The 19,209-nt window shown below is 42.4% G+C and overlaps 1 protein-coding gene across 1 annotated transcript in view; it reads left to right on the top strand.

The window, feature by feature from the left end:
• The first annotated feature begins 12,462 nt into the window (after positions 1 to 12,462).
• LOC135518985 (myomegalin-like) overlaps positions 12,463 to 19,209 on the top strand; it is a 119,678-nt gene continuing 112,931 nt past the window's right edge. Inside the window, 3 exon segments of the mRNA XM_064943989.1 lie at positions 12,463 to 12,686; positions 15,928 to 15,980; positions 16,554 to 16,621. Coding sequence (XP_064800061.1) covers positions 12,640 to 12,686; positions 15,928 to 15,980; positions 16,554 to 16,621 — 168 coding nt within the window. The 5' untranslated portion in view covers positions 12,463 to 12,639.

The following is a 19,209-nucleotide window of genomic DNA, read 5'->3' as shown; positions in this document are numbered from 1 at the left end:
CTCTCTCTCTCTCTCTCTCTCTCTCTCTCTCTCTCTCTCTCTCTCTCTCTCTCCTCTCTCTCTCTCTCTCTCTCTCTCTCTCTCTCTCTCTCTCTCTCTCATACACAGATTGGGTTCTTGGCCCAAAACTCTCTGATGTGGATGCTGAGGGCGGTATGGAAGAAGAAGAGGAGGAGCGAGGGATCCTATATGATGGAAGGATTAAGAAAGAGTGGATGGAGGAGAACGAGGTTGGGTTGCTGCCAGGGTTCTACCACGTGGCAGGGAACTACCACCCGCCTGCCCTGCCACTTTGCAGCATTATCACAGCTTTGCCAAGCGAGAGGATTATGTCCAATCAGAATGTGACCTTTCAGCGCCCTTTGACCCCTCATGTCACCTCCTTCGGAGTTCTGTAACCTCATTTCTTATGCCAATACGAAATCACCCCCTCATCTCTAGCCCTATGGAACGTGTTTATATCTGAGAGGATTTTAAGATACCAGCCATGTGGCTGAAATTGAATCTGGCCTATGAGAGGGCAAGTTGGTGAAATCATCTGCTTGTAACTAACCAATACATTAAGATCTAGGCAGAAGAGTTCAATCTGGAATAGGGCAGTGTTTTTAGACCTAGATGCCAGGTTCAGTAATGAAGTCCATCCTTCATTTTTACCCCATAACAACTCCTCTGTTTGTTGCAAATGACATAGAGATAGATGCTTGAGCTACATAACCACCGAGGTACAACACATGTAGCTTCTATGAAATATAACTGTGATACATGTATGAATACATGAGTATGTTCTTGAATTGATGCTGATAGAAAAGTGGGCCATATTTATACTCATTGACATGAGAAATGGGTAAAAAAATTATAGAGCTCTTGGATGTGATGTATAGCAGCTATATTACTTCATGTATAGACACACACACACACACACGCACACACACACGCGCACACACGTGCACGCATGCGCACACACACGCACGCACACACACACACACACACACACACACACACACACACACACACACACACACTTATATACACACACACAGGTTCCAGGTTTATGTGTTAGCAACAGTGTTTTCCCATTACGTAATAACTTGTGTTACTGTAATGTGTTTTTGAAATAAACATACTTTTACATTCCTGTTATGAAGTTGGTTGAGGATTTCTTCAGTAAAGAACTGACCGTTCGGATTATGTTGTGTCATCTACTTATCCTTATCCCTCTTATCCATTACTAATGCCTGACAGGTGTTAAGGTTGGGTCAGGGACAGTCCCAATTAAAATGTAGAGGATTCTATTAGTCACTTAGCATGAGACAGGAGAGGGGTTAAGTTAGGAGTATGAGTTTTGTTACAAGTTTGTTACAAGTTGAGATAGATTTATAGATCTTTATGCTGATAGATATGTAACTTCTGCATTTGCTAAATGCTAAATATTGAGTTAGAATCCAGAATTTGACATCACACTAGTGCTGTGTACTTGTAAGTAGCTGAGTGACTAGGCGGCTATGAGTCGATGACTCGGTGGCTATGAGTCGATGACTAGGTGGCCCAAACTTTCGAGTCACTCTTTCCCCAGGTGATAAACTGGGGCGGTCATCTGATATCACTAAGCTGGTCTCACCTGCGTCCTTCCACCGGTCCGTCCACAAGCAGGACAGACAAATAACAGTTGGAAGTTTATCCAAGACAACGCAAGTTTCAGCATGCGACATATGGATAAAGACATGGTCTGCTGTAGATACTGAGGGTTTTTAACCTAATAAACTGAAGACCCACCTCACTGTCACTGATCTGCTACCCCAAGAGCCTGAGTAGTAAGGACAGACGCACACAGCCAGTTCTGCTGGTATGTACTATACTGTAACATCCAAAGACTCTACAGGGTCTTGCTTTCAATCATGTATATCAACAAGTGTTTTACAAATATGTCTCTTTCTGTGAGACAGATATTTAGTTGCTGACACAGGCAACCCCAATGTCATGCCCTGTCTTTCCCCAAATGTATATGTTAGATTCTTCAATAATCAATGGTTACATATCATTAATTTATAAGTGCAAAAATGGACGTAGCTACTTCTGATTGCCCCTTTAACGTATGCTAATGTTGTTTGTCTAAAGATGTTGTGCATGAGGCAAAGGCTTGCAATCACAAGCCTTTCATGTGAATCCTTTCATTGTAAATTGTAAAAACACCTTATTAACCCTGTAATGGACATGTATTTTTGTAATCCTGTTTCTATGATCTGTTTCCACTACCATGTAGCCGGTTCGCTTTGTATAAAGGCGTCTGCTAAATAGCATATATTATTAAAGTCTCCTTTGACAACTAGCTGCCCAGTGTAGTGACCATTCCTTTCCAATAGATGGCAGCCAAAGCTAGTTGAAGTCACTACTCTAGCAACGGGGAGATGGGGTTAGTGTGCATTGAAAGTAGTTCAAAACATCTTCAAAGCAAGTTTATCTGGTTATGCTCGAACCTGTTGTTATATTGGACAAGCTAACTGATACATAAGGCAGAGGCATTAGGCCTATGTCTTGAAAAATGTGTTTTTACAGCAGGCTAGATCTACTAAATGAACTGTTTTTTATTCAAACTCAAACCCTGTGCAGATGCCACTTGCTTCTGGGTATGCTGCCTTATGGAAGAGAGACACGTAGGGATGACACGCTGTACACCTCGTCCAATTCTCCCTTGCGCCCATAGGGTGAACTGGTGATAAGCTGCCAGCCTGTGTGCTCTGCAAACAAACTCATAAGAAAAGTTAGTCTGATACCAAAACTAAATCACAAGGTATTTATAATGAGCACGCCCCATTATTGGTTAAAATTAGATTTCATAAATCATGATGCTGTCTGCGATTCCAACTCCGGTTGCCTAATAAAAAGGGGGATGCGTTACCATCACGCTGAACAGCGCTTGTGATAAACATCGTTATAGGTTACTTCTTATATATATTGAGCACCTACCCACTACTGAGGGTAGCTTTAAACCATTTATAATCAAGCAAAATACAAGCAATTATTTGACTGGCATATCGGCTGTTGACTGGTTGAGTAACTCTTCTGCAAGGAAGTTCTTCATAAGGATCAGTGACACTTCCAATATATCGCCAAAGGAAATGGAGGAATCTGGGAGAAAGAGAGTGCGCTTGTTTGAAATGGAAAAGTGTCACAGTAGCTATTGATAAAGAAGAACATCAAGAGGAAGCAGCTGCTTTACAAGTGAGATGCATTGTTGAGCGCAGCATCCAGAGGAGTTTGTGCTGATTGTGACAGCCGGTTAAATGGCGTGTGAGAAATGCAGTATTATCATAAGGAGAGTTATACTAGGAATACCGAGGAGAGTGGAGGGGGAAAGGGAAGCAGAGGAGGTCTAATAAAGAGATGGAGAAAGAAGGTGAGCTCGAGTCGGTTCAAAATGGATGGAAAAAAGGAGATGGTTTGTTAAAGAAGAATGTTAGAAAGTGTAAGCAGAGTGAGTTGAAGACAAGAGGAGAAATGGAAGTGAATGAGGGTGACGTATCGGAGGTGGTCGGTCTGGTGAAGTTCTCGGAGCCTGATGCACAGAGGGTCAGGATAATGGTGAGTCAGCAACAGCAGGAGTGAAGTTTTTGGAAAAAGTGGACCCTTGTCTTTAGCTGATCCATTTGAGGTTTCAGGTGGGTTCCAGGTTGCATCTGCATGTATAAAGTGGTTCAAATTCTGACTGTCAACATGAGAAAAAGGCGAGAAGTTCACCTTCCAGACAATCACCGGTACGGCTGTGTCACGTTCTGACCTTTATTTCCTTTGTTTTGTATTTATTTAGTATGGTCAGGGCGTGAGTTGGGTGGGCAGTCTATGTTTGTTTTTCTATGTTTTGGGGTATTTCTATGTTTCGGCCTAGTATGGAATCATACTTAGGTAGCTTGGGTTTCACTGTGTGTTTGTGGGTGATTGTTCCTGTCTCTGTGTTTTGCACCAGATAGGGCTGTTTTTGGTTTTCCCCGTTTATTGTTTTGTAGTGTTCGTGTTTATCTGTTTTTATTAAACATGAATCAATATAACCACGCTGCGTTCTGGTCCTCCTCTACTTCACCACAGGAAAACCCTTATAGGCTGATTAGCTGTCCGAAGTCAAATATCTAGAAAAGCAAACTCTTCAAACCACCCTGTTACTCATCTCAAATCACCGTCGACACGGTTCCTAGGAACATCTTCCAGAGTGAACAACAGTAAGAAGACGGGAAATGGTAACCCCTTTAGGACAATCAGAGCCTTACAAGCATGCTGCTGAAAGGCCAACCCAACAATCTTCCTAAGGAGGGATGGTTTCCGACAGAGATAAACGGTGAATGACTCTTTAAACAACTGCTCTCGTGGTGCCCCAAATTTCTAATGAGTTAATTGTTACATGATTGATTTAACAGTCATCAGATGAATGAAAAGTATAGTGACGTTAGGATGTTTCAGTTATCCTTTACGAGTTGTTGTGCAGACTACAGTGCGTTGCTACGAGTGTCAAGCTTTTGGGCATTTGGCAGCAGTGTGTAGGAGGGAGGTTCCTAGGTGTGCAGAAGGGCATGAGGCTTTGGGGAAAGTCGTGGTGTGTGTTACCTGTAGGGGTGCCCACAGGGTTGGGGTTCACAAATGTCCCGTGCGAGAGAGGCAGGTTGAGGTTTCCAGGGTTAGAGTAGTGCAGACGTTGTCATATGCTGAGGCAGTGAAGAAAGCAGAGGAAGATGGGTCAAGGGGGAGGGATCCTGAGAGGAGTGGTGTGAGTAGTATATCTGTACCAGTACAGAGTGATAAACCAACAAGTTATATATGTTTCAGTAAGATTGGATTTTTGGCATTTATAGAAATGGTTATCAACTGTACTGCAGGGATGAAACGTAAGTCGCAGAAAATAGGGGTTGTGGTGGCAGCTGCAGGGAGGTATTTGGGTGTGAGACTTGACATCAGAAGAGTTGCAGGGTGTGTTAAGTGGTGGTGTCCCATCCTTTCAGGCTGTTGGCATGAGGTACGACTAAATATATTGAAATAGTGGAGTATAGTATTTATGATGCAATTTTGTGACTGTAGTGTTAGATGGTAGGGTATTTATTTTTGTTGTTGCAAAAAAAATGTTTTTTAATGCAAAGTATAAGGGAGTAATACTCCAGTCTAGTAGGTGGCGGTAATGCAGCATTTATTGGATACCAACCTCCATTAAATCTCATCATAGAAGAAGAAACAATACATTGGCATCCAGGCAGACTGACAGGAACTCTGACTGAATGTGATACAGCCACCGTCCGCTGGGATTTTGTGATGTATCGCCACCATCTCTCTACAACACACACTCATACTCTAACCATTATCTGGCAGCATCCCCACTCACAGCAGTTTGTTTTCGGCTACGTCAACCCACTAGATGAGGTGTTTCAGGCGGCATTTCTGTGTTACTGCTACGAGAACAAACTATTTGATCTGGGGCAACGATCAGCTCAAACATGAATGGCTTCAGTAGTTTACTGGCCCCCTTAACTAACGTTATTTCATCCTCTGTTATAAACTCTTTCTCAGACTCAGAGTTACTCTTGGTAAATTCAGCTATTTTTGTGAGTTCCAAAATGTTCTCTCCTGCCAGTGACGCAACAATGCCAATAAGGTGATTTACAGTTAGTTTGCTGACGTGTTTCCATTCCCCTTTACAGATCTCATCCACGACCTGGCAGGTACGCTATCGACTTATTACATCTTGCAGGCATGTTATTATCATGTTATGACATAGACCTGAGGCACAACCTGGCATGTATGTAATTATCATGTTATAACAAAACTGTCTGAGAGCAAATATACCTGTCCATATTGTTACACCTGTCCATCTATTCAATTACTGGACAAGCTACTACCTCACCTCCCCTGATCCACCTCAGTGTGCATACCTACGACACCCATCACTTCCTACCTCGCTTTTCTTACCTGCGACACCCATCACTTCCTACCTCCCCTGATCCACCTCACTGTTTACCTGCAACACCCATCACCTTTACCTGTTTACCGACACCCATCACTTCCTATCTCGCTGTGCTGTGTTTACCTGCAACACCCATCACCTCCCCTGATCCACCCATCACTTCCTACCTCACGCTGCAACACCCATTCTTACCTGTTTACCTGCAACACCCATCACCTCCCCTGATCCACCTCACTGTGTTTACCTCCTACCTCGCTGTGTTTACCTCCTGTTTACCTGCGACACCCATCACTTCCTATCTCGCTGTGCTTACCTGCGACACCCATCACTTCCTACCTCACTGTGCTTACCTGAAACACCTGTCAATGTTTTAACACCTGGCATGTGGCTCTCACTCCCCTCCCTTCCCTCTTTCTCCCTCCCTCCCCCTCTCCCCCTCCATACATCCTGTTTGTGAAGGTGAACCTGTTTGTGGCCAAGGATAGTTTCATGGCTGACTGGGTTCCAGACACCACGCCAAAGCTGGAGGAATGAGCAGGGTAGAGAGCATCAAGTTGCAGGTCATGGTGATGAACCAATGTTCCCCAGCCATCTGGGTCATCTCTGATGGTAACCTTAATGAGCTAAGCCCACCCCATACCGGAACCTGCGTGGCCTTAACGAAAAGCACCTCAATCCAGACAGAAGTGGAAACTACACAGGAGTGGTCCTAGAAATGTAAATACTAAAGAGGAACCAGAATAAACATGGGGGAACAAGCTTAGGCAGAAGACCTTGAACAGAGGTGTTCAACTTGGTTTTTAGCTGTGTCTCTAAGCATCTAAAAATTACTATCACGTTTCCTTTTGACTCAGCTTATAAACAAAACAATATTTATAGCCTTTGCGATTACCCAGGATGAACCACAGATACAGTGGCTTGCGGAAGTATTCACCCTCCTTGACATTTTTCCTATTGTCACGCCCTGACAATAGTAAGCTGTTTTTTTATCTGTGTTGGTTGGGGCGTGATGGGGACTTGGGTGGGTCATCTAGGGGAATTTGTATTTCTATGTTGGCCTGATATGGTCCCCAACCCGAGACAGCTGTTTATCGTTGTCTCTGATTGGGGATCATATTAAGGCAGCCATTTCCCCTTTGTGTTTGGTGGGATTTTGTCTATGTTTAGTTGCCTTTCAGAACTAGTTGTATAGCTTCACGTTTCGTTTGTTCGTTTTGTTCAGTGAATTTCGATTTATTAAAATTATGTGGAACTCTACTCACGCGGTGCCTTGGTCCGATCTTTACGATCTTGCCTTTATAACCTGGAATTAAAATAGATTTTGGGGAGTTTGTGTCATTTGATATACACAACATGCCTACCACTTTGAAGATGCAATTTAGTTTTTTGTGAAGCAAACAAGAAATAAGACAAAAAACAGAACTTGAGCATGCATAACTATTCACCTCCCCAAAGTCAATACTTTATAGAGCAACCTTTTGCAGCAATTACAGCTGCAAGTCTCTTGGGGAATGTCTCTGTATGCTTGGCACATCTAGCCACTGGGACTTTTGCCCATTTTCAAGGCAAAACTGCTCCAGCTCCTTCAAGCTGGATGGGTTGCGCTGGTGTACAGCAATCTTTAAGTCATACCACAGATTCTCAATTGGATTGAGGTTTGGGCTTTGACTAGGCCATTCCAAGACATTTAAATGTTTCCCCTTAAACCACTCGAGTGTTGCTTTAGCAGTATGCTTAGGGTCATTGTCCTGCTGGAAGGTGAACCTCCGTCCCAGTCTTAAATCTCTGGAAGACAGAAACAGGTTGAAAAACATCCCCACAGCATGATGCTGCCACCACCATGCTTCACTGTGGTGTTCACTGTGGCTGGTGTTCTAGGGGTGATGAGAGGTGTTGGGTTTGCGCCAGACATAACATTTTTCTTGATGGCCAAAAAGCTACATTTTAGTCTCATCTGACCAGAGTAGCTTCTCCCACATGCCTTTTTGGGAACAAGAAATTGTTTTTTTTCTGGCCACTCTTCCATAAAGCCCAGCTCTGAGGAGTGTACAGCTTAAACTGGTCCTATGGACAGATACTCCAATCTCTGCTGTAGAGCGTTGCAGCTCCTTCAGGGTTATCTTTGGTCTTTTTGTTGCTTCTCTGATAAATGCCCTCCTTGCCTGATCTGTGAATTTTGGTGGGTGGCCCTCTCTTGACAGGTTTGTTATGGTGCCAAGAGAGGGCCGCCCACCAAAATTCCAGCAGGACAATGACCCTAAGCATACTGCTAAAGCAACACTTGAGTGGTTTAAGGGGATTTATTTTTATCAGCACAAAGTACATTGAGCAATAAAAGCCCCATTCGAGGTCTTCTTAATTTAAACTCAATTTAGTATGTGGCGCACAATACCATGGAGTTTAGAAGGGAGGAACTCCGTCTAACTTTTTTCCATAGACTAGGATCCACACTATGCAGCTGTTGCTAGAGCACATTTTTAAAGATACACTATGCAGAAATCGCTCCACCATTTCCTTGTAGCAAAAATTGGAATATTTTGCTTAATTTCAGTTGACAAAACAAGCATGTATAGTGTAGAGAATCATTGTACCATCTAAACCGTTGTGAAAAGCAAAAATATTGTATTTTCAGCTGTTTGAAACTGGTGTACAAAACCCAAAGTAAAAGACGCAAAAACAAAACCTAAGAACAGGAAGCATAGTGATAGTGCACATGGAACAGATATACCACTTCTTTTACTTGTTTTCAATGAAAGTGGCAGATCTATAACACACATTTCTATGTGAATTTGGTCGGGTTGCCCCAAAAAGTTACATACAATGCATTTGGAAAGTATTCAGACCCTTTCACTTTTTCCCATTTTGTTATGTTACAGCCTTGTTCTAAAATTGATTAAATCGTTTTCCCCCCTCATCAGTCTACTCACAATAACCCATAATGAAAAAGCAAAAGCAGGTTTTTAGACATTTTTTGCAAATGTATAAACAATTCAAAACTGAAATATCACATTGACTTAAGTATTCAGACCCAATACTCAGTACTTTGTTGAAGCACCTTTGGCAGCGATTACAGCCATGAGGCTTCTTGGGTATGACGCTACAAGCTTGGCACACCTGTATTAGGGGTGTTTCTCCCATTATTCTCTGCAGAACCTCTCAAGCTCTGTCAGGTTGGATGGGGAGCGTCGCTGAACAGCTATTTTCTGGTCTCTCCAGGTATGTTAGATCGGGTTCAAGTCCGGGCTCTGGCTGGGTTACTCAATTCAGAGACTTGTCCTGAAGCCATTCCTGCATTGTCTTTGCTGTGTACTTATGGTCGCTGTCCTGTTGGAAGGTGGACCTTCTCCCCAGTCTGAGGTCCTAAGCATTCTGGAGCAGGTTTTCATTAAGGATCTCTCTGTACTTTGCTCCATTCATCTTTCGCCTGATTCCTGATTAGTCTCCCAGTCCCTGCTGCTGAGAACATCCCCACAGCATGATTCTGCCACCACCATTATCACGACTCAGGATATGACCCAGATGTAGACACAGTCGGCAGATAGTACAGTTCTAAGATGATTTATTAGAAACACGGGCAGGCTTGAGAGCAGGCAGAGGTTCATGATCAGGTCAAAGTCAGGCAGGTACAGGATGGCAGGCAGGCTCGGGGTCAGGGCAGGCAGAGTTTCGTAATCTGTTCAGAGTCAAGCAGGTACGGGACGGCAGGCAGACTCTGGGTCAGGGCAGGCAGAATGGTGAAAACCGGGACAAACTAGGAAACAGAAATAGAGAAACAGGAAAGCGGGAAAGAACACTGGTAAGACCTGGCAAGATAAGATGAACTGGCAACAGACAATCAGAGAACACAGATATGAATGGGAAGATGGGAAGATGGGTGACACCTGGAAGGAAGTAGAGACAAGCACAAAGACAGGTGAAACAGATCAGGGTGTAACAACCATGCTTCACCGTAAAGATGGTATTGGCCAGGTGATGAGCGGTGCCTGGTTTCCTCCAGACGTGACACTTGGCATTCAGACTCCAATCAAGTTGTAGAAACATCTCAAGGATGATCAATGGAAACAGGATGCACCTGAGCTCAATTTCAAAGGTCATAGCAAAGGGTCTGTATATTTATGAAAATAAGGTATTTCAATTTTTAATTTTTAATAAATTAGCAAACATTTCTAAAAACCTGTTTGTGCTTTGTCATTATGTGGTATTTAATCAATTTTAGAATAAGGCTGTGATGTAACAAAATATGGGAAAAGTGAAGGGGTCTGAATACTTTCCAAAAGCACTGCACTGAGAAAGCACTGCACTGAGAAACAGTGTGATTAAATCATTGTGCTACGCAGATGTTAATGATAACCGTATCGCCTGTAGGCTACACCACTGCTGTCAGTTACCTCCACGTGTCTATTCACATTGGATGTATAATCTTTGGATGCTGAGAGAAGACAACACTTGGACTATAACCTACAAAAGCCCATTACTGCTCTTTTCCAGATATTCATCAAACACATTTGGTGTGTCATCATAGTGGTCTCTGACTTGTGGTCAGACTTGCTCAGGCAGAACAAATTTAAACCTGCGTGTTTTTTCACCGCAAACATCCTTTCTGAACTTAAAAGTAGCCTAATCCTAGAAGTAACCATCTAGTTTTTCAAAAGTATCTGTAATCTGATTACAATATTTTTTGCAGGTAAAGTAAGAGATCACAGTTACAGTTTTTACGTTTTTTAAAGTCAGTTATATGTAACTTCCTCCCCAACCCTGTATATCAATGTTACAATAGAGTGTTGAGGAGGAGGAGTGGGATCTCTGTTATAGACATTGTTACAATAGAGTGTTGAGGAGTGGGATCTCTGTTATAGACATTGTTACAATAGAGTGTTGAGGAGGAGGAGTGGGATCTCTGTTATAGACATTGTTACAATAGAGTGTTGAGGAGGAGGAGTGGGATCTCTGTTATAGACATTGTTACATAGAGTGTTGAGGAGTGGGATCTCTGTTATAGACATTGTTACAATAGAGTGTTGAGGAGGAGGAGTGGGATCTCTGTTATAGACATTGTTACAATAGAGTGTTGAGGAGTGGGATCTCTGTTATAGACATTGTTACAATAGAGTGTTGATGAGGTGGAGGAGGATCTCTGTTATAGACATTGTTACAATAGAGTGTTGAGGAGGAGGAGTAGGATCTCTGTTATAGACATTGTTACAATAGAGTGTTGAGGAGTTATAGACATTGTTACAATAGAGTTAGGATCTCTGTTATAGACATTGTTACAATAGAGTGTTGAGGAGTGGGATCTCTGTTATAGACATTGTTACAATAGAGTGTTGAGGAGGAGGAGTGGGATCTCTGTTATAGACATTGTTACAATAGAGTGTTGAGGAGGAGGAGTGGGATCTCTGTTATAGACATTGTTACAATAGAGTGTTGAGGAGGAGGAGTGGGATCTCTGTTATAGACATTGTTACAATAGAGTGTTGAGGAGGAGGAGTAGGATCTCTGTTATAGACATTGTTACAATAGAGTGTTGAGGAGTGGGATCTCTGTTATAGACATTGGTGCGAGTTTTCTCATGTCAATTAACTTGTGATATTCTTGGATGACTCATTATACTAATAAAGTCTGATGTAATCAACAAATACAAATACTGTGTACATATCTGTCTGTGTTGCCAAAATCACTACATATCCCATTGTCACAGTTCCAAGCCCAGTCAGAAAGAGAAGAGAATTACAGAGAATTACACGGTTATGAAAACGCCATGCCAGGGTAAGAATACACGAAACACAGCCCTTATTTCAAGTGCTTCTAAAATCCCCTATGGGAAAAATAAAATGGTGGAAAAACAATTGTAGCCATTTCCCTGTTTAACCTCTAGGTTTTCTGGGTATTATGACTCATACTGTGATACTCCATACAGTAGCCCAAAATAGGTTGAAGGTAAAACAGTCATTGTAAAGCTTATAGGGGCATCTAGTGCCTCTTAGGGAAATTACAACTCATCTACACCCACACGCATTACATTCTGTAGGATGTGACCATACATATTACGATGTACCTCAATATCATTTCATGCACACAGTAACACATGTTGGCTATTATGTATTACACACGTACATCATTCACATTATTTCAGTAACAAAACAGTAAAATTGTCACAATACACATTTCTGTAAATTACATAATAAACATATTGGACGGTTTGAGATGCCCGTATCTTCTGTATCCTATCTTACCAGAGCTACATTCACTTTTCAATTTTGAAGTAAGACATTTGGTCTAAACCTTTTTGGAAATTAGGCTAAAGTGCAAAATCACATAAATATGGCCTTATAGTAGACTGTATTCACCCATTAAAAAAATATGTTTTCTGATCATTCAGAATTTAGACAATCTATCTAAAACATCACCCTTAGAAACATTCGAGGCAACCGTGCGACTGTAGTTGAGCTGGAGGAAGGGTGTGTGAGAGCGGAGGGGCTGAGGGCGGTGTGTATGACAATACCCCACCGCATCGGTGGCACATTTCAAGACGCGCATCATCTCGAGCTCCAACCTCTTCCAAACGCTGTAATGATTGGGAAACTGACCACCGACAATTTCCCTTTATATCGGAACCTTTAAATGGACTGATGGCAGCCTTGGCAGGATGATATAAAAAAAACGGGTGACCACGCAAGGTGACCCTTTAACTGACGGCATATATGGATTGGACCTCATCGCCAGGACAGACCTGGGGCGGGACTGAAAGGTAAAACACATTGTTCTAGAATGCGGGCTTGAATGATTGAATAGTGGAATGATTGAATAGTCTAATATTATTGTTGGCTGGGTTTTGGAATAAAGGTTTCATTTTCGAGGTGGTGGTTTCACAATTGCTGTGATTATTGAAGGTGAAATCGAAAATATTTACTGGAATTGTGTTCTACACAATAATTGATGCGCCCGATTGACATATAATTAGGCCTTGCCCTTAACACATACTCAGCCTAATTATTAGGTGTTGACAGCTGATTTGCGCCATGTCCTTTTCTGGCCTATATATTGGCATCCTTATAAAATGCACATACCTATTGATATTGTCTTTTGTATACATAAGAACACCATGTCATAAACTCCGGCGTCCTCTAACTATAGCCTATGTCAATTAGGTCATTAATTACATCTTATGGTTTATTTGGTTAGCTAAAGAGGATTGGGCGGTTTCCATACATTTACTTATCAATCCATGGTTTGCTGTTGTACAGATGGCTCTACCAATAGGGCGGTTAGAACGGCCTGCTAGTCACGTGACAACCCGATGTGAGCAATGTGTCACATTTGCATACTACAGCATCCTTTTTATAGTTTCTGCCAATTTGGAACTGAGGTTCTTGATGATAGGCAGCCCAATAAATTCACAAGACGAGAGAGACACAATCAGTGGCAACTACTGAGCCAGTTCGGCCCGTATGTTACCTTCAAGGAGGTGTGGAAGAAACAGTGGCATGGCTCCTGTGATGTACCGGAGCTTAATTGTCCTGTTATTTAGAGCACATGCACACTGCCCTGAACATCACAGTTGTTCCTCATTTGGCGAGTCATGGAAGAATCAAAGTGGGCGGTTTGATTATTTAAAATTAATTTAGAATTTGTAACCCCTATGCTAACAGTAATTTGGGTCTCTCATGTAGTCACTTAGGGACCCCCTCCTAATAGTAGAATATACAAGGTTCAATTTCGAAATTTGGTTGTGCATGGGTGTTTTTTCTCTTGTTATGTCAATCACTGATTAGCCATGTCAACTAAACATTTTTAGATTGGTAAATTAGTTTAGCCAGCTAGCTAAACTTGTATTAATCTTAGTTTAGCCAGCTAGCTAAACTTGTATTAATCTTAGTTTAGCCAGCTAGCTAAACTTGTATTAATCTTAGTTTAGCCAGCTAGCTAAACTTGTATTAATCTTAGTTTAGCCAGCTATCTAAACTTGTATTAATCATGGACAAATACCGACCGGGCACGAATGGCATATGCCCAGGGACCATGACCTCCAGGGGGCCCCCGTTGATTTAGGTAGTAACTCTCACTCAGATATCATTAACATGGCATACGTCTTGGCAAAATTGGTAGAATTGCAGGAAATTAGCTGTAAAACTGCAAAAAATGTCTCTGCCCGATGCAAAATTAGTATAATTGCATGAAATGTGTTATAAAATTGCTAAACTTCTCTCCACCCCATGGCATAATGTGTAGAATTTCAGAAAGTTTGCTTTAAAACCGCAATTTGTTCTCTACTCCCCATGGCATAATGTGTAGAATTGCAGAAAGTTTGCTTTAAAACTGCAATATGTTCTCTACTCCCCATGGCATAATGTGTAGAATTGCAGAAAGTTTGCTTTAAAACTGCAATTTGTTCTCTACTCCCCATGGCATAATGTGTAGAATTGCAGAAAGTTTGCTTTAAAACTGCAATATGTTCTCTACTCCCCATGGCATAATGTGTAGAATTGCAGAAAGTTTGCTTTAAAACTGCAATATGTTCTCTACTCCCCATGGCATAATGTGTAGAATTGCAGGAAATTCACTTTAAAACAAAAACATTTCCCTCCATTGTCAACTAAAATAATTTACCCTCAAGGTGTGGGGGCCCCCAAACAAATATTGCTTAGGGCCCCTGAAATGCTAGGGCTGGTCCTGGGTCTGAAAAGGGCCAGACTGTTTTGTTTATGTCCCACCAGTAGGGCCAGTGGACTACCGTCTCACCAGTCTGCAATCAGCAGCTCAGCTGTCCAAACAACAAGGTTATTTTCTGAACCAGCAACTGATGGAGGCCTATGTAATCGTAGAACTGTGGCATGTGTGGCAGTTATTTCTACTTTAGTTAACTTGTTATTGTACTGCCTGTTAGGTAAGTCAACAATGCAATGTTACGGTATTAATTGCAGAAATACTAGTGTACTGCTACAAAGCTGGTTTTCCTTTCCTCCGTGAGGGTGAGTCCCTCTTGGCTTTAGGTAATAAGGAAGGCTATCCCTCATTTAGAAGTTAACAGCTTTATCAGAAACCCAGTGGGGGTTCTCTGTGTGTGTGTGTGTGTGTGTCTTTTGTCTTTAATTAGTTCACACTCTTATCTTTATTGAGGTTTACAGCCACTGATATCACTCCCCACTGTGTGTGTGTGTGTGCAGGGGTGGTCTGGCCATCTGGCATTTTGGGCAAATGGCAGGTGGGCTGGTCCATTTTTAGCACAGTGGGTCTGTCAAACTTTTTTTGTGCATTGTTATAGTTTTCTGCTCCCGAGTAGCACAGCGTTCTGAGGCACTGCATCTCGGTGCTAGAGGTGTCACTACAGACTCTGGTTTGATTCCAGGCTGCATCACAACTGGCTGTGATTGGGATTCCCATAGAGCGGCGCACAATTGGCCCAGCGTCGTCTGGGTTTGGCCGGGGTAGGCCGTCATTGTAAATAAGAACGTGTTCTTAACTGACTTGTTAAATAAAGGTTCAATGAAGGGGAGGGTAACACTGAAAAGCAGCAGCTGTGTGATGTTAGTTTTGGGGGAGTAGCTGGATGTAGCAGAGAGTTGTGAAATCTCATGATTGGGTTAAACTCTAACCCCATGTGGCTGCCGCCCTGACCTCTATCTTCCTTTACCCTTCCTCACCCTGAATATCTCCCCCTCTCCCATAGAGGTGTTAATGGGGTACTGCTAAAATAAACAGGGACCTTTTGTGCCTGTGGATATTCCTATGTGTCGTTTGAGAATGTATCAGGTACAGTGTGATGCCCAAAATGGTCCCGCTATATTTGTAAGGCAATATTGACCACAGAGAGACTCAAATATCTTTCTCTGTGTGTGTGTGTGTGTGTGTGTGTGTGTGTGTGTGTGTGTGTGTGTGTGTGTGTGTGTGTGTGTGTGTGTGTGTGTGTGTGTGTGTGTGTGTGTGTGTGTGTGTGTGTGTGTGTGTGTGTGTGTGTGTACATACTCACCGTGTCCCTCTTTGGGTTTTAGGGACAGTGCTGTGAAAGAGGAGTCCTCAGCCAGGAGCACAGGTCACATGACAGGTAAGGCCATTTTATTTGGACTTCCTAATAGTCCAAAAGATTTGACTTCCTGATTGTCCAAAAGCTTTGACCTCATTGCAGGGTAAAGTAGTGAGTAAGTGATGCACACTTCATATAACAAAACAAAGCAAATGGAGCTTTACATCTGAGGGTTTGAAACTTTCTCACTCGCACCACCGTCACCAAATTGCTCACCTGCTGCGGGCTACTTCGGGCTGCGGGCTACTTCATGGAATATCAAATGGCAGGGCAGTGCTGGGAGGAAACACAATATGACATTTCAAATGTCTTTATTCTTTTGGAACTTCTGTTAGTGTAATGTTTACTCTTCATTTTTATTGTATATTTCACTTTTGTTTATTATCTACCTCACTTGCTTTGACAATGTTAACATATGTTTCCGATGCCAATAAAGCCCTTGACTTGAATTGAATTGATATACTGAGACGGTTCAGAATTCATTCAGGGCCATCACACTGCTCTGTAATAACACTTTATGTCACTATGTAATTATTAACGTAATTACCATGAAATAAAAAAAGTTTACAAGATTTGTATGTTCTCTCCCTTCAGATGTATGTAGTGATGAAACTGACAACTCACCTTCTCTCCAACCTCACACTCTGAGAGAGTTTGAACAGGTGAGCTCTCCTCTCTAATTTAATGATCCAATCTTTGTAGCCTCATTATATTAACTCATTGTCTCCATCGTGTGGATTCATAATGTACTGTAATGAAGCAGACTGAAGACCAGTCTGTGAGGGATGATAAAGCCCGGATGTTACAGTAAATTATTCAGTCTGGATGTTACAGTAAATTATTCAGTCTGGATGTTACAGTAAATGATTCAGCCTGGATGTTACAGTAAATGATTCAGCCTGGATGTTACAGTAAATGATTCAGTCTGGATCTTACAGTAAATGATTCAGTCTGGATCTTACAGTAAATGATTCAGTCTGGATGTTACAGTAAATTATTCAGTCTGGATGTTACAGTAAATGATTCAGCCTGGATGTTACAGTAAATGATTCAGTCTGGATGTTACAGTAAATGATTCAGTCTGGATGTTACAGTAAATTATTCAGCCTGAATATTATAGTAAAGGATTCAGTCTGGATGTTACAGTAAATTATTCAGTCTGGATGTTACAGTAAATTATTCATCCTGAATATTATAGTAAAGGATTCAGTCTGGATGTTACAGCAAATGATACAGCTTGGACATTATTTGAAATGATTCAGCCTGGATGTTACAGTAAATTATGATTCAGTCTGCTAAAATAACATTCTATACAACAGAAATCTGGATAAAACCTATAAACCTCTAAATCAACTCTAGACCTGGAAGACAGTGTCACTGCTTGTTTTCATTGTTCCCCTCTAATCAGGGACTGATTTCGACCTGAGACACCAGGTGGGTGTAATTAATTATCAGGTAGAGCAGATCTCATAGGGTAAGGTTTGAATTCCCCTGACCTATAACTAAGAAGACCCTGTGCACTTCCTAACCATGTGACCAGGAACAACTCTGAACCCTAGTGACCAGAGAAAACTCTGAGCCCTAGTGACCAGGAACAACTCTGAACCCTAGTGACCAGAGAAAACTCTGAGCCCTAGTGACCAGGAACAACTCTGAACCCTAGTGACCAGGAACAACTCTGAACCCTAGTGACCAGGAACAACTCTGAACCCTAGTGACCAGGAACAACTCTGAGCCCTAGTGACCAGGAACAACTCTGAACCCTAGTGATCAGGAACAACTCTGAACCCTAGTGACCAGGAACAACTCTGAACCCTAGTGACCAGAGAAAACTCTGAACCCTAGTGACCAGGAACAACTCTGAATCCTAGTGACCAGGAACAACTCTGAACCCTAGTGACCAGGAACAACTCTGAGCCCTAGTGACCAGGAACAACTCTGAGCCCTAGTGACCAGGAACAACTCTGAACCCTAGTGATCAGGAACAACTCTGAGCCCTAGTGACCAGGAACAACTCTGAACCCTAGTGATCAGGAACAACTCTGAACCCTAGTGACCAGGAACAACTCTGAACCCTAGTGATCAGGAACAACTCTGAATCCTAATGACCAGGAACAACTCTGAGCCCTAGTGACCAGGAACAACTCTGAACCCTAGTGACCAGGAACAACTCTGAATCCTAGTGACCAGGAACAACTCTGAACCCTAGTGACCAGAGAGAACTCTGAACCCTAGTGACCAGGAACAACTCTGAACCCTAGTGACCAGGAACAACTCTGAGCCCTAGTGACCAGGAACAACTCTGAGCCCTAGTGATCAGGAACAACTCTGAGCCCTAGTGACCAGGAACAACTCTGAGCCCTAGTGATCAGGAACAACTCTGAGCCCTAGTGATCAGGAACAACTCTGAGCCCTAGTGATCAGGTTGGCCATTCAGGTCATGTGGATGTGGCATGTAGAATATTGGAAAGTCTTTGTTTAGCAGATTCCTGTCTAAAGCACCTGCTCCAGGGAAACAGTCTTATAATCTCTCTCAAAGTCACAAAGTGGACGATTTCTGGGCCCTGAATTCATGCCAAACACAAACACACATACATATATACTGTATATTTCAAAAATAAACCTTTTTGTTTGACTCCACACCATGTGATATGAACACCTGTTTTTCTACAACACATACTTCTTTCTTTCCATTCTCCATCTCTTTAGCTTCGCCTCCTATTCCAAACCCCACCACTCTCACTCACTTTATTCACGCATCAATCCTCCTCTCCTCCTCTCTTCATCTCTTCCTCCCCAACTCTCTCATTCTCTAATCATTCTCAGCACCCTCAAAAACACTTTAAAAACATTCCATGGTTCAAACACATTCCAGATCAGAATAGCTTACTAATGGGAGTCATTCACAAGCCATTAAGCTTATTAAATGTAGATGTTCCTCCTTTCTGTTTTGGTGGCTTTGCTGCTCTGGTAAAATGGGATGTAGCCAGCTTCTCACCAAAGCAGAGGTTCCACTCTGAAAGAGGGATGTGACCCAAAGCAACCCTCTCTTTCATGGGTGCCGGCGCAAGCTTCTCCAAGAAGTTACACCTCCACACATACATACCGTACATACACAAGCACGCAGTGTACACGTAAGTATGCCACCTTTTCTTATCAGAGGACGTGTGAGAGGAAGTGATTGTGTGTGAGGGTGAGGGCATGTCCTGGTGGCTGTTGTGCCACCCGCCACGTGTGTTGTTGTTTTTAA

The sequence above is a fragment of the Oncorhynchus masou genome, chromosome 3 (genome assembly GCF_036934945.1).
Source record: "Oncorhynchus masou masou isolate Uvic2021 chromosome 3, UVic_Omas_1.1, whole genome shotgun sequence".
Classification (NCBI taxonomy): domain Eukaryota; kingdom Metazoa; phylum Chordata; class Actinopteri; order Salmoniformes; family Salmonidae; genus Oncorhynchus; species Oncorhynchus masou.
The sequence above is the reverse complement of the archived record's forward strand: the minus strand, read 5'-3'. Positions and strand labels throughout refer to the sequence as shown.